The sequence below is a fragment of the Jaculus jaculus genome, chromosome 8 (assembly GCF_020740685.1).
Source record: "Jaculus jaculus isolate mJacJac1 chromosome 8, mJacJac1.mat.Y.cur, whole genome shotgun sequence".
In the NCBI taxonomy this organism is placed as follows: Eukaryota; Metazoa; Chordata; class Mammalia; order Rodentia; family Dipodidae; genus Jaculus; species Jaculus jaculus.
Window position 1 is genome coordinate 21,693,561 of NC_059109.1, and position 15,902 is coordinate 21,709,462.

General features: G+C 33.2%; 1 protein-coding gene across 38 annotated transcripts in view; it reads right to left on the reverse strand.

Moving 5' to 3' along the window:
• Rims1 (regulating synaptic membrane exocytosis 1) overlaps positions 1–15,902 on the reverse strand; it is a 486,577-nt gene that overhangs the window by 125,073 nt on the left and 345,602 nt on the right. For 28 of the 38 annotated variants that reach the window (XM_045157129.1, XM_045157099.1, XM_045157115.1 and 25 more), the window contains 5 exons: positions 15,701–15,772; positions 11,359–11,515; positions 10,462–10,584; positions 8,879–8,941; positions 3,890–3,979 (listed from right to left, as the gene is read on the reverse strand). In XM_045157129.1, coding sequence (XP_045013064.1) covers positions 3,890–3,979; positions 8,879–8,941; positions 10,462–10,584; positions 11,359–11,515; positions 15,701–15,772 — 505 coding nt within the window. The remainder of the gene's footprint in view (positions 1–3,889; positions 3,980–8,878; positions 8,942–10,461; positions 10,585–11,358; positions 11,516–15,700; positions 15,773–15,902) is intronic. The other 10 variants (XM_045157130.1, XM_045157126.1, XM_045157119.1 and 7 more) reach the window with 2 other exon arrangements.

The window sequence follows — 15,902 nt, forward strand, 5'->3', positions numbered from 1 at the left end:
TACCTGCCAAATGTATATACTATCTCATCCAAGCAGTGGTAATAGTATGTTAAAACCACTAAATTAGAGGGAACAGTGAAAATTATTGCTGCAAAGCGATCAAAGAGGAGATAATAAAGGTGTGTTTTGATGTCGTCAGTGTCTAGCTATCATTTAGAAATTTGGTTCAGGTTCTTAGAAAGGACGATTTTACCTAGCCAGTCAAAGTGGAGTGTTGTCTTCATGGGTGGCTGAATGAAACCTTTGAAAAAAATAAATGTAGGAACAGCATGCTTGGAACTACCTTTCATGAATAGGGGAAAAACATTGTCAGCAAGAAAAAATGATGTCATAATAGAGGTATTAATATAGAGTTATGTATTTAGAAAGCATAAATTCTAGAGACTGGATGGTTAGTATATACAATTTGGGAACCAATGTCCGTAAAGGAATGGTGGCATAGTAACAATGCAGTGAGAAAGAATAAATGTCAGACTGCAGAAAATTCTGGAAAGGGTAAAAGAAAAAAAAATGAAGGCCACAAGTATAGACTTTCATGAGCCTTCCATACATAAGGTGATGGTTATTAAAACGACATGGAAGAACCCAAAACTAAGAAAAGTAACCGTCTTCTAATCTTTCTAAAAGTCAAAGTTGTTGCACATTTATGAAATAATTGGCTGCTAAACCTATAATAGAAACAAAGTTTATAGTAAGGATGTAACTAAATCCCTACAAATGAGAGTACATGCACATACATAATCCATCATTTCTTCCTCCCACTGGGGAGGCAGAGGTAGAAGGATCAATTGCTGTGTGTTCAAGGCCACTCTGAGACTATGTGGTGAATTCCAGGTCAGCCTGGGCTAGATTGAGACCCTACCTTGAAAAAATGAAACCAAAACAAAACAAAAGAAAACCCTTAGGGTGGGAGACATGGCTCAGCTTTACAGGCAGTTGCTTATAAACAAACGCCTCATTTCTTGACCTCGAAGCTGAGGTAGTGGAGTAATTTCTGCAATTATGGTTCACTTTACGCAGTTTTCATTTTCATTTATTTATTTGAGGCAATATCTCAATCTAGATCAAACTGACCTGGAATTTACTGTGTAGTCTCAGAATGCCCTCAAACTCACAGCAATCCTCCTACCTTGGCCTCTTGGTGGGATTAAGGGTGCATTCTATCATGCCCTGCTATTTAGATTTTTGAAATCAAGTCACTGTAAATTGAAGAAGCTCCCAACTTGGCATCCTTTCTTTTTTCAACAGACTTGTGGACCTCTTAGTGCCTTTGTGAACCTGTACAGAGATGTACCGACCAGCTCTGGGGTTCCAGCCCTGTCAGAGGGGAAATGTTGCTTTTCTTTTTCTTGTAAATTGCTAATAAAGTATGTGGGTGTGTTTAGAATCTGGACAATTTCACCCTAAAATGTATTAAAAATTTGTGAGAATACTTAGGAAAATAGTATTAAGTTGGTAAAACTAAAAAAAAAAAAAAATCAATATATGTCAGAATTACCAGGCTTTTAATTAAAGCTCCCAGGGCTGTGGAAGTCCTGTCTTAGAAAACGAATGTAATTTTTAAGATTTCTTAGGCATGTTATCTTGTGTGCATATAAGACATTACCCAGAAGCAAGAAAACCTCTGAGTCTCCCTCATTCTGCCCTTTGCGTAACCTCCCCAGGACACTGTAGGCACTGTCCAAAGTATAGTCACTACCTTCCTTCTGTCATGCTACTTCAGAGATGTTCACAGGTGTGCAAAAGACAAGTGTTCACAGTCCCTTTATCTTCAGTCATGCTTGATGGAAACATATATCACTTTGATTTTTTCTTAGCAACAAGAAACCTTAATAAATAAGGACCACTGGTAATATTACCCAACTTCTTCATTTTAATGGAATTTTTCTTTTTTAATTACTATAGAGTGTATACAGGTTTCCAATCCACTTTTTTATTATATGAAATTCAAATATATGCCTTTCAATTTACAAACAACCTGTATAATAATTGCAGTTATCATTATTGTCAATAATAGTATTTTCTGTCATACTAGTATTGGGGGATTTAAGTGTGGACTCTGTGGCTTCCATGTATTAGTTCAAACACACACACACACATACACACACACACAATGTCCAAGGTCTGAAGTCAAAATCAGGATGTGGTATAAATACAAAAAACTACTAGTTAATATACATAATCTAAAATGCAGAGGAATGTAAAATATCTCACTTAAGTTAATGATAAGTCATTATTAAAACATTCTAATTCTGGGTAACAATGTGAAATCAATTCTATTATGGCTACTAAAAGTTTAAAAGCACATCTGTGATTTGAATTACATTTTTTTAGGTAGCACTGATCATAGTATTTTTTTTTAATGTTAGGATAGTGTTAATCAGAAAAAATCCATTGATCTGAATAATTTTATCTTTGTTTCAATATTTACCAGGAAGATATAAAGAAATAGTAATAAAAAACTGTTAAATTTACTTGCTACTAGCCTTATAATTCTGGGATTATAAGATAATATATAACTAAGTAAAATAGTAAAGTGATTTTACTTATGAGTTTAGGAGAGTCTGTAATAAATTCAACTAAAGGTTATACTATAAATATAAAATAATGCAGTATGTAAATATAACTTTTATTATGAATTTTATAAACATAAAATATAATCTAATTTTTAAAAAGTATTTTATTTTATTTATTTATTTGACAGAGATAGAGAGAGAGGAAGCAAGTGGGTGTGCCAGAGCCTCCAGCACTGCAAAGGAACTCCAGACGTGTGCAGCCCCTTGTGCATCTGGCTAATGTGGGTCCTACGGAATTGAACCTGGGTCCTTTGGTTTGCAGGCAAACACCTTAACTGGTAAACCATTCCTTCAGCCCTAATCTAAATATTTTTAGAGAATCATCTTAAGACATTATGAATTTTTCACCAATTGTTGTTTCCCCCCCCCCCCCAGAAATAAATATCTTATAGACTAGAAAGATTGCTAAGGAAATGTTTTAAGTAACCTATGAGGAGGATCACATTTATACAATTGAATATTTTCCTTCAAGATTTTAGTGGTAGTTTTCAAGCTTTCTATGAATGATATCTAATGAAAAAGAGTGATTATAAGCAAACTAATTGTTTCCAGCTAAGATGATTCAACTAGAAGTTCCATTACAATGCAAAAATTACATGCTAATATTCAGAAGCAAGCATATCATAATCAGGAATTGGTCTGAATCAAAATTAAAATTCCTCATTAATCAGTCACTCAAAAAATTTAAACAAAGTCATATTGCATATGTGTATATATGTTGTATTCAATCCTGTAATGTATCAAGTAGTTTCTGATTACCATATTGATTTCTATCAAACTGCAATTTAAAGGAACACATAATAGATATAAGAGTAAATATACATGTTAAATATTTTATCTAACTATAGTTGCTATTTTGAGTTTATGGGAGATTACTGTTACAGCTACAAATATGAGTTTTCAGAATGAAGAGAAAGCAATTGTCTTTTGCAAATACCTCACTGACCTTGTGGCATTATCAGCATACTAAAGGCTCCCTGAGTAGTATAAGTAAAATTAAAAAAAAAACAAAACAAAACACTGAGTGGCGACAGAAGAGGAAAAGCAGCAGCCAGAAGCAATTACATATTACATCACACCATTTGCAACCATATTCATAGAAATATGCATAGGTGTGTTTCGCAGGTGTCCACATACGCATATCTCTACACAGACACATAACATGGGAGGGGAAATGTGCACGGCTCGCGAAGTGAACGTGAATGAATAAACCTGTGATACTGACATGAAACAAAGCAACGTGATAATAGTAATAATAAAAAAAAAGATCACTGTACAAATGATAAGAAATTCAGAAAGTCTATTTTGTATACCTTTCTCGTTCTGGTGAATGCAAACTAGAATCTGGTCTCAAGCAGTTGGTACTAGCACTCCTAGCCCTGTCAAGGGAGGGCTGCAGTTCACTAGTGCCAGTGCATTGCATCCAGTGGTAGAAGAGAAAGACAAAGAAAACAAAGAAAGGAAGACCATGTTAGAGAGTAAAGCATAAAATAATGTTCTCTTTACATAAAGGTAGAATCACTGCGATTCAGTTCATAAGGGTGTGAGAGAGCTGACCGCATGGCAGTGCGAAATTTTGTTTAGGAAATGAAACTAAACAAATATTATGCTTAAATAGCTTCGCATAATTTTTTAAAAAAATTATCTCCGACTGAAATATGACACTAGATCACACCTACTTATGAAAAAAATTGGATACAGGAAAAGCACTAAAACAAAATGCCTAAAACTTCATTACCAAAAACAGATGCCACACCAAAACAAAATGAGGGACATTAGAGGAGAAGTCATGTGACAGCTCGACTCTTTGGTTCACAACACTAGACATGGGAAGTGAAAGACATCCTTGTAGATGTTCTTACCGAACTGGAATCTCATGGGTAAGTCTCCGAACTCTGGAGAGAAAGCATTCCTGCTGAGAGGGAATGTCCTGTCTAGTCACTAAGCTGGTCTTAGGGTGTGCAGGCAGTACTGAGCTTCACAAATCAAAGTCATACACAAATAAAATGAAATGAAATTAATCGTTATAAATAAAATCAACAAAGAAAACAAGCAAATGACAAACAGAATTCTGACATCTGAATAAACAGATTTAATTTGTAGGACTATTGTTTATCATAAGTTCTATTGTTTAGATGGCATTAATATAATGTTGTTTACTGGACATTTAATTCACAGGAAAATATAAATGCTTCATACAATGTATAATATGTATATTATATATATATATATATATATATATATATATATATATATATTTTTTTTTTTTTTTCAAAGGTAGAGTCTCACTATAGCTCAGGCTAACCTGGAATTCACTATATAGTCTCAGGGTGGCCTCGAACTCATGGAAATCCTCCTACCTCTGCCTCCCGAGTACTGGGATTAAAGGTGTGTGCCACCACACCCGGCTTAAATTTTATATTTTTAGTAGGCAGGCATTGGGGTTAGTTTACCTGTAGATATCCCAGTGAGAGTTGCTCTGGAATAAAGGCATCTTGGGTGGCAATGTTTTAGAGTACCTAACAAGATGTCTGGAAGATTGCAACACAAACATGCAGAAAACAGAAAAATATATATGAAGTAAATTTAACTAAAACATTAATAAAGTAAGGAGGTCCTCAAAGCTAGGTAGATTTGTCTATGATATTTTTTCCCCAGGAAAGCCAAAAAATTTATAAAAGGTAACAGGGTTGGTAAAGGGACTGGACTGACATAAAGAAAGAGCAACAACCCCTCTCCCCACCCCAGAAGTGATTTCATAGCAGGACATTCAGCTTTTGAATCTACTTCCAATCATAGGTAACACTTATCAATGGAAACTGGGTTAAGTTCATTAGATGTAAACTAGAATATGAACTTTTATTGGCAGAAACATTTACCTGTGTTCATGGAAAACATATTAGACTTTTTGGACTGCCTATGAGGGGCAAAGTGCATCATATCAATTTTTTTGATAATTTAATGATGATCTACTTAACTGATAATTATGAAAATCTATAAGCCATTTCAGTTTATATTAAAGTATGCTGAATCAGGAACGACAGATATATTTTCAAAAGACATTAACATGAAGCACTATACTACTTTAATCATTATTATGCTCGTGGTCAGATTCAAGGAAATCCTTTAAATCTTCAGCTTAAAAATGGACCTAAGAACTATTTTCTGCCACTGAAATGAAATATTCAACTGGCTTAACAGTGTCATCTTTTCAACTCTTAAACTTGGGAAAACAGCTTAATAACAGGTTGCTATAAAAATTTGCATAGGAATTGCTTCAAAGGTGATTCCCCGCTCCAAGGAACTTTCTAATAGATATCTATATGAAATGGCAAGTAAATATTTAGTGGCTTTGTTGCATATTATCTGAAGATCAGAAAATTCAGGTCAGGAACCTAAGCCTTTTCTTAAATTGTTTCTACTTAAGTATAAGTATTAGAGAGACTATAGTGTGTGTGTGTGTGTGTGTGTGTGTGTGTGTGTGTGTGTGTGCGCGCGCGCACACGCGTGCATGTGTGCGTGTGTACAGTATATATATTAGCTAGGTCACAGTAAGGGAGCTACAGCACTTTCTGTATGAGAACACTCCCTGAAAAATGTGTTAATAAGAATGCATCCTATTTTATGATAAACAATTTGTTGGAAGTGGATTAAGTAATATGAGATGTATTGCTAGTACTTTATTGTTGTTTTTTCTTTTCTTTCTTTTCAGTATGCACAGCATAGGGAGTTTTAATTTGTAAGATTTATAACTCAAAAACTTTAAACAGTACAACATGTCACACAATCAACTGTTATGTTCTGAGAAAAAATAGTTAATTGGAAAAGATGAAGTGAAGCTGATTGTGGACATGTTTTTCTATTTATTATATTAAATATTATCATTTTTCTTAATGGGTAAAGTGCAGACTATCATATTCATATCATTTAATTACTATCACAAGAGAGGTAGACTATATTAAATAGTTAATAATATGTTTGTTTATACAAGAAATGTGATTTTATTATGTTTAATGGAGAGTCATAAACACTTATCTTTTAGTTTTAAAAGTATGAAGATGATGTGCAGTATTTTCAAAACGTTAGTTTTAATTTCATAACAGAAAGTTATATGGTAGTAAATTTCTGTAATTTATATAAAAACAAATTATGTTATTTATATCTCTGTAGAAATATGTTTTTTAAATTACTATATTATAATTAGTTAAATATAAATAAAATTCTTTTCCATATAGCTTTTCTCTATCTTCATTTCTCTTATCAATAAACAGTACTGTATGAAATTCAGGGAAGGTTTTGAAATTTGTGGAATCAAATGATAGTTATTACAATCAAGGTTGTAGTATACTTATTGGTTTATGACCAGTTGAAAAATGAGTGTAGTGGGATAATAAATGCTACTATAGCTGTATGTTAAAAACCAGAAAGGAAGCAGAGAGAGAATGTAGCTACGGTATCTACTGTGGACAGAAACTCTGACTGGATCTGCCTCAGGTGACCATCCTCCTCCTTCACATAATGCATATGAATATAATGAACTGCTTATATCAGGACCTGCAAATCCAGTAAGCAGATTTGATATCTGAAACAAATGAGCTATTCTGAGTTCAAAATCATTAGCAATGCATTACATATTAAGTATGAGATTATAGAAAATTGTAACAGTATACTGTATTTTGAAAAGTGGTATTTCAGGGCTGGAGAGATGGCTTAGCGGTTAAGCGCTTGCCTGTGAAGCCTAAGGACCCTGGTTCAAGGCTCGGTTCCCCAGGTCCCACGTTAGCCGGATGCACAAGGGGGCGCACGCGTCTGGAGTTCGTTTGCAGTGGCTGGAAGCCCTGGAGCACCCATTCTCTCTCTCTCCCTCTATCTGTCTTTCTCCCTGTGTCTGTCGCTCTCAAATAAATAAATAAAATATGAACAAAATATTTAAGGAGTGGCTTCTCTCCCTGATGCCAGCTTTAAAAAAAAGTGGTATTCCACTTTCGGAAATACAGAATAAGGAAATGAAAAAAAAAATACTTATTCTATTGTAATGAGTATCCTTTAAATAAGCACTGAGTGCTAGGCACACACCAGGTGCCTTAAGCAAATATCAAGGTGGGTGGGAATGTCTTTTTAATAGTTTTAGTTGCATGAACAAATATAGGACAAAATTTACAAAACTGGTAAACAACTCATTTCCACTTAGAAACTATATGCCTGAGAGAACAGCTAATGATAAGCTTGGTCAATTTAGTGTAAGAGATAATTTAAGAGGACTAAAAAAAATAGTTTTATATTTTCTCATCAGTTGCAGAACTAATATTTCCTTCTTTTTCCTGCAGCATGACAAAATGGAGTCACTAGTAATTAACAGTTCAGTAGGTTTAGACATGTTTGTTAGTCCAGTTGTATTTCATTACTGACCAGGTTCCACAGAGTCACCATGGATCCTGAACTTTTCTCTGCATCCCAGGATGGTTTTACACTTCTTCCTTCCTACCTTCTACAAGGTAAAATATTTTGAATAGTCTCTGTCTATTTCTCTGTTTTACTACCTCCTCACTTTATATTAATTTTCAATTGAAAATAAATATTAACAAACTGTAATCTGTGACTACTCTGTAAGAATTTTACAGGGGGCAGGTTTGACATTTAAGATATGAGACAATACAAAACCTTGAGTTCTAAGCCCTACTTTATAGGAGAACATGACATTCTGTTTCTCCTTGTCTCTAAAGAAGTACTATAGTGTTATATGACTTCATTGGAAAGTGTGTTTTTAAGCATTCCTGACTCATATAGGAGTAGGGAATTTCAGAACAAAAAAAAAAAGAAAAGAAAAGAAAAGAAACTGAGGCTGGGACACTAAAAATGAGCTGACATTTTTTTTGTTACATAAGCAGATAGAACAACTTAACAAACAATAAAATGATAATAAAAGGAAAAAAGAATACATGCTCTGACAAGGAAGGTGTAATCCTGGCAACAATAACACTGCCATGCACAGAGGACCGAGATTCTTATGACTAGACAGGTGTATATGTGTGCATGTGTGGAAGGAAGGAGCACACAGTGACCCTTCAGAATTTTAGCTGCAGAAACTGGTTCATCAGTTTCATGAATATGAAAATGGGGAGGTACACCAGTCTCTGGATGTTTTAACATACTGACAGTAATGTCATCATCCCAATGTAAAACAAAGTCACTTTTGAATGTGGGGAATTCTTCTTGTAATAGTATCATTAATGGGGAGACGGAAGAATAGTGGAATGGAAAGAGTCATCACACAGTCACCATTACCAATTCCTTGTATTTACCTGGTAGTGTGTAGACATTCTGCACTTCGTCCTCGTTTTGCTCTGGGCAGCATAAGAAGCTCGCTGCACAGACAGGATGGGTGGTGAGTGAAACAGATAAATTATGAGGCATTAAATGACGTGGGTTATGCCAATGGTATGCCAATGAAAACATGAAAAAGGAAGAAACCAGATCATCTGCACTAGCATATATGCTTGAGGTTAAATAAAAAAAAAATAAACATGACAGCATTTGTAACTGAAACAAAAAATACAAACATTATGGTCCAAGTCCTAGCTGTTGCTGATTAGCTACAGTTGTAAAATGATTTTATACAATATAAAAACAAAACAAAAATAACTTTTCCCCAAATAACTTATACCAATATATGTAAAAGTACAATCATCTGTGTTATCAAAATATGTAAGTTTGACCTTCATATATTTATAGGAACTTTTTAATTAAATTTTAGCTATTTATTACAAGATCATTTCCTTGGCTTCTAAGCTACTGAAAAGATAATGTGATTTGTTTTTCATGTCCAACTAAGAATGCATACAATTAAGATTTTTATTTTAAAATTTATATCTTTATGTAAACAAATTACTTCCATATATTAATTACCTTAGCCAGGTTGCCTATTAACTCCACTCACTGAAATTCACAAAGTACCCAGAAGATAAAAGCTTTATTTAACTTAGTTCAGTTGAGCAATCTGGAATCCAGTTCCTCAGACCAATTCTCTGTCCCATTTCCCAATGTGATTCCCAATTGAAGTGCAGAGTGACAATTTTCAGTATTAGTAAGATACCTAACACGGTCTCCATAGCCCTAGCCAGATCATATCAACCATTCATCCTCACTATCCTTTATCTATTCCTCTCTGAATGCTTCTGCACTTCTCAACACCAAAACCAAGCATCAACAAGGTAGGTATTATAGGTATTAAGAAACTTAAAGCCAGTCTCTGCAATTATGCTAATATCTCATATGAGGGTCATTACTTTGATATACAGAAAATAGGTTCATAGTAGAGGTGTATATTAACTACATTCACAAAACATCTGCTCATAATAAGTACAGTACTAGTGTTTATATCCATATAGAATCCATCTCAGTATTTTGTATCTGACAGACATTCATGAAAGACTTTTTAAAAAAGTATAATAGAACAAAAACATTTAAGTAAGATTCTCAGAAACTGTAGTGAGGTGATAATCTTTCAGATGACCAATATTCAAATGTCCAATTACACAAACACATAATTTCATAACTACAAGAGTAACATCCAAAATGCTTTGACCTCATGAAAGAAAACTCTTAAGAATATTGCTCATGTAGGCTCTCTTCTATATTTTAGGTATCTAAGTCAATAATGCCTTAATGTGGCTAAATACCAAGCATGACTTTAAGAAAATACATGTATTAACACAGTGTTCACAAAATATTTTATAAAGGTGCATATATCATTGTATTTATATGGTTGCAGTGTTCAGTTTTTATTAACAAAAATACTTTAATATAATATGCTGCAGTATTTGCATGTATTAGAACAGAACAAATAAATAAAGCATGATGTGGAGACCAGAGCTTGGACAAGTACCTGTCTTGTTCTGATAAGTACTGACTATCCACATCTCTGGATCTATCAACTGGACTTCGGGAGGCATCATGGTGTCTAGTTGGAGAACGTGACCTTCGCGTTGGATGAATTTCATCTAAGCTCCTAAAGTGATCACAAAAGTTCATGTGTCAGAGTGTGTCATCATTCCTCAAACAGCAAACAGACTAAGGGGAAGGAACTGACTACAACTGACAAACACATAGCATGGGTGATGAAGTTGTCATCATACCCAAGCCTATTTTAACTGCTGAGTTACATTATTCCAACTTTGCATCTCTATCAAAAAGAGCCATAATTTTCATGTATACACTTAAATTGCAGAAGGACATTCAGGGTAAAATAAAGTAAAGTACTATATGGTAGATGCTTTAATCTCTCTCTCCCAGCATTTAAACCTACTCCAAGATGCAAAACTGATCTTGTTCCTTTAATTGTCTTTAGAAAATTTTTGTGATTTTAATTCTTTTTTGTTTTCTTTTTTACAATTCTATACCTCCGACCCAGGATCTTGTGCATAATATGCAATTGGTATGACTTCTTTTCTTTTCTCTTTTTTGAAATATTTATTTATGAGAGAAAGGGAGAAAGAGAGAGACAAAGAGAGCGAGAGAGAGAATGGCCTCTACCCACTGCAAACAATCTCTAGACGTATCTGGCTTACGTGGGTTCTGGGGAAGCCTTGGTCCGTAGGTTTTGCAGGTAAGCGCCTTAACTACTAAGCCATTTCTCTAGCCCTCACTGATATATTCTTATAAAAAGCAAGTTGACTAAAACTCAACTGAACAAACCATTACCTCATGGAAGTTTATGGAAATATATTGTATTATCACTTTTTAAAAAGTGTGGTAAGGGATACTAAGTCCATTCCAAGCTTACCTCTGTAATGGCACATTTGGTAAACGTGAACGCGGCCTTCCCTGATCATCGCCGCGATGAGGAGATACTGAACGTGAACGGTGATGAGTGGTTCTTTGCTGCTCCGGCACTGTTAATGTTGTAGATTTACTTTCTCTACCACTAAATCTATAACCCACTGCCAAGAATATGGGCAAGAATTTGTTAGTATTATTTACGATGCAAGCACAAATTCAGAAATATGAAATTGTATCAAAGCAGCCAATCACCCATTACTACTAAATGCCATGCAATCAGTATTATTAGCCTGATCTTCAAAAGCATTAAGTGTACATACATAGAGTGTGAGATACGCATGCATAAGAACAAGATACAGTTCGCTCAAAATTCCCATGGAGATAATAACCATGAGCATGATGGTTGATGCCACAGACATTAAGATGAGTTAAGACTCCAAACTAAAGAATGAGTTAGTTACTTTTCAGCAACATAAAACAAGCACAGTGATAGAAACAGTAGTGTTAATATAAAAGTAAACCCTTAGAATTTTGGGTTTTTTTTTTTACATTTAAATTAATAATTTAGTTGAACTGTTCTAAAGGATAAATCATTTAGTTGGGCTAAAATGGAGTCATTAACTAAAAACTGAAAGTCTTAGAAATTTTAATAAAAATAACAGTATTTTATGATTTTAATTAACGTAAGAGTGGATCTTTACTATTATAAACAATGATCATAAAATTTGAAAACTATCAATAAGGATGCTGCAATCTTCAAATGTGCATAGTGTATGAATGAGGGTGATTATGAGAGTAAGGCAGAAAAGCAAATCCTACTAATATTTCAAAACTACTCTGGGCACCTAAACCTATTCTAGCTTTTTTAAAATTTAGATTAATTGAATGAATGCAGTTACATTAATTACAAGTAAAAACTAATTCTGCTGGTCACTTCTGCTTTGAGATAAGAAGGTGTATGCTATCTCTGGTTTGATCAAAATAAAATAGTAATCTAAAATTCATAGTAAAAATTTAGAGGGTAATGATTTATATATTTCCTCAATGATCATTGTTTTCTATTAGTATGGAAAAGAAAAAAAGTAGTGTGAGGTGAAAGGAAGCAATAGGTGTGTTTGCAAATACGTTAAATGTATATGAACTATGAACACATTACCTAACTGGGCAAGACAAAGTGTTGCTCATTTTTTATTTTGTAATTCTTGCTTTATTTTTAAAATATGCCATAAAACGTCAATTGTGAAGGCAGATTAATAATCCCCCAGGCATTTATCTGGTATCACCTCTACTTAGATGACTCTAAAGTTTGAGGATGGCCTTTAAGAGTCTTCATGAAGGCAATTTTCAAACATTCAACCAAAGAAGCTCAAACTTTGTTCTTTCTATAGAAACAACACTATAATGATGAAAATGATAACATAAATGGTATAAGTCCTCACTATATATTTTAATTTTAGTTTATCAAATACTAGCAATTAAAATATTATTTTGACTTTTGTTCTCAAAAAATTTTTGAGGTTGAAATGTATAAATTGTACTACTAAATTGGGAAAGATAATTAACATGTAATGAATGTACTTCAAACTCATTATTTTAGATGAAAAATACACAATTAAATTCAAGTTACAAATTAAAATTTTATATTACCATTTTTTTTTAAATTTAATTTATTAGTTTTCTTTTCAGTAAATACAGGCATTTTGGTACCATTATTTAGGCTCATCTGTGATATTACCATTTTGTATCAAATAAAATTTAAGGGACACCAATATTGAATTAGAAGAATGTGCCATTTCAAGATTTCAATAAATATTCAGAATATGTAAATAGATTCTATGTAATCATTGTAAAGCAAATATTAACGCACATTGGTATTCGGATATTTTTCCTATGTTATTTGCATTATATATCTTTCAAATTAAGGCCTTTATAAAATACCACTTTCAAGAAAGGACTTTAGTGAAAGCAAGTATTATCCTAAAGAATTTTATATTAAAAAATCTTTTAATATTACTTGCCTTTACATGAAATTTCTAAACTGTACAGAGAGTATACTGAAGGTAATGCACATTAATTTCATGAATCAAAGTCATTATGAATGTATTTATGTGTTGTAACATGCAACAATCAAACTTTACGCTAAGCGATTACACAAGAATATTCATTAATGGTTCCTTTTTTGTTTTTTACAATCATTTGGTTTCCTGATCATTTAATTTATCATAGACAAAGGTACTTCTCCTCCAAAACCATGAATAAGAGGAAACTAAACTGTTTATCTTATTGTTTTACTTGACTCAGAGTTAGCAATTAGAGACATTCTTCCCATTTCCCGAATTAGTTATAATGCTAAAAATGTTGAGGTTGACAGATAACACACTTCAAAAATTGTTTCAAAAGATAAATTATTCATTTAAAATAACAATTAGAGTATAGCTGTAAAGTTATTACATGTAACAGTACTAAACAAGAAAATGTTAGGTTTGTCTGTCCGTCATAGAACATTTAAGTGAAGCTTTTGAGCTTCTTCCAATAATATGAAACATCACTTACATTAGTTTTATCATTGTACTGGGTACTAGGAAAAAAGCAATTTTATAATAACCCTTAAAACCACAGTAGATGGCACTGTGTTCAGTAACTTAATCTTTTACTTCATGATAACTTATTGACCTTTTTATAAAAGGCTCATTTTTTTCTGTTTAAAGGGTGCTTTATGTTATTGCTTGTCTTATTACAATGTAGTTGTCCTTTGCATGTTTGGATGGTATATTATGTGCATATCAGATCAAGAAAGAGTATATTTGAATTTCGTAATGAATTCCATGATTCATGTTGATTTCTCAGAAGCTGATTTTTATATTATAACTCCAAGAGAGGAAAAAGAGAGTAATTATTTTAATAAATGTTTATATAACTGGCTATAAATGCATCCTATTCTGTGTCACTATAAAAATATCAAGTTTCAGGTGAGTAAATGTGAAAACCATCTATAGAAGCAAATTTAATTTTCATAAGTTGGTAAAAAATTAAGGCTAATTAATGGGAAAGAGTATTTTTTACTTCCTTCGCAGTGATAACCTCACACTTACAAATTCAAACATATCAATGAATTAAAATTTATAATCCTTGAGTCATTCAATGCAATTAAAATATATTTTATATAAAACATTTTTGGATAGTGTAATGGCTACGATCTTTTAAGAAATAAAAACAACAAACAGAAAATGCTATCCAATATTATTTAAAAATACCTCACATATACCCCAATATTAAGAGTAATCTCTAAGTATAGGTATTAATAGCATTTGCTACTTTCATGCACAATTATTTTCTAGGAATAATTAAGATTTCCTTTGAGAAAATTCTCCAAAATTTTGCTCTATTTTTAATGAAATTATGTGTATTTGTCAAAATAGTGAACTCTGTCACATTTGCAAAATCTCCCAATTTTACCAAAATCAACAGCCTTGAATGACATGCATCCCTGGCTGAGACAGTGCATAACCAAGGAGAGAAGATGTATAAACTATTAGTCTACTAAAACTCCTTTGTTTATTCACCCTTATATACCTTAGGATTCCCTTTTGATTCCCATTTGAACAGATTTTTTCCTCCTCATATTAGTTAAACAAGAAAACTGTACAGCACTAACACAAAAAATAAACCATCACTACTAGATTTTACATAATTCCTGACAACTGTCAGTTGGGAAAGGTAAATCTGAACTGTAAGATGTCTCGAAATTTTGTCAACTTACATGAAGACAAAACAACATACATGTCAAAGAAATTCAACTCTTTCTAGGGAGTTTCTAGTTTTAAAACACACACACATTGTAGGTTTAATCAGTGGCGAACACATCACAAAAGCATTAAAAGCTACAGCCATGCCTCATGCAATCTGAAACCCTGCCATGCACCTTTCTCAGTATATTCCATGGAAGGCTACAATATTTCAAGAAACGGAGGAGGAAAAATCATAGAAATACAATATAAAACACAGGAGATTGAGTTTTGTGACATAAAATTAACCATATCCTTTCAAAACAAAATTCTTATTTTCACTGATGCTCAAAGCATCGTGAAATGATTTTGGTTTCACCTATGGAGACATGCTTCTAAGAAAGAAACTGACTGAATTCAGGAAATAGAGATGGGGGTTGGTAGATACTAATCCATTTTTAACTTCTTTGAAATTTTAGACAAAAGTCACCATGGAATAACATAATACTGATTTTTCTGCACTACAGACTGCCAGCTCGGTATTCTGAAGTCGAGAAGTTGACAGCGAAAACAAGCAGGGGAGGAGGAGCAGAAGCAGAGCCACGCTCTTCAACCACGCACCTGGAGGAACTACTCCAATACCATCATCAACCTCATAATCAGAGATGTCACTATCACTGATTCGCTGAGATCCTGCACAAATGTAAGGCAAACAGATACCTCTGTGTCTGGTTGGTTTGCGAAAGCAAATGGACCCGGTCGATTGCTTTTAAATCTAATGACATTGTGACTAAATAGTTTTGTACAAGAATACAAATAAACA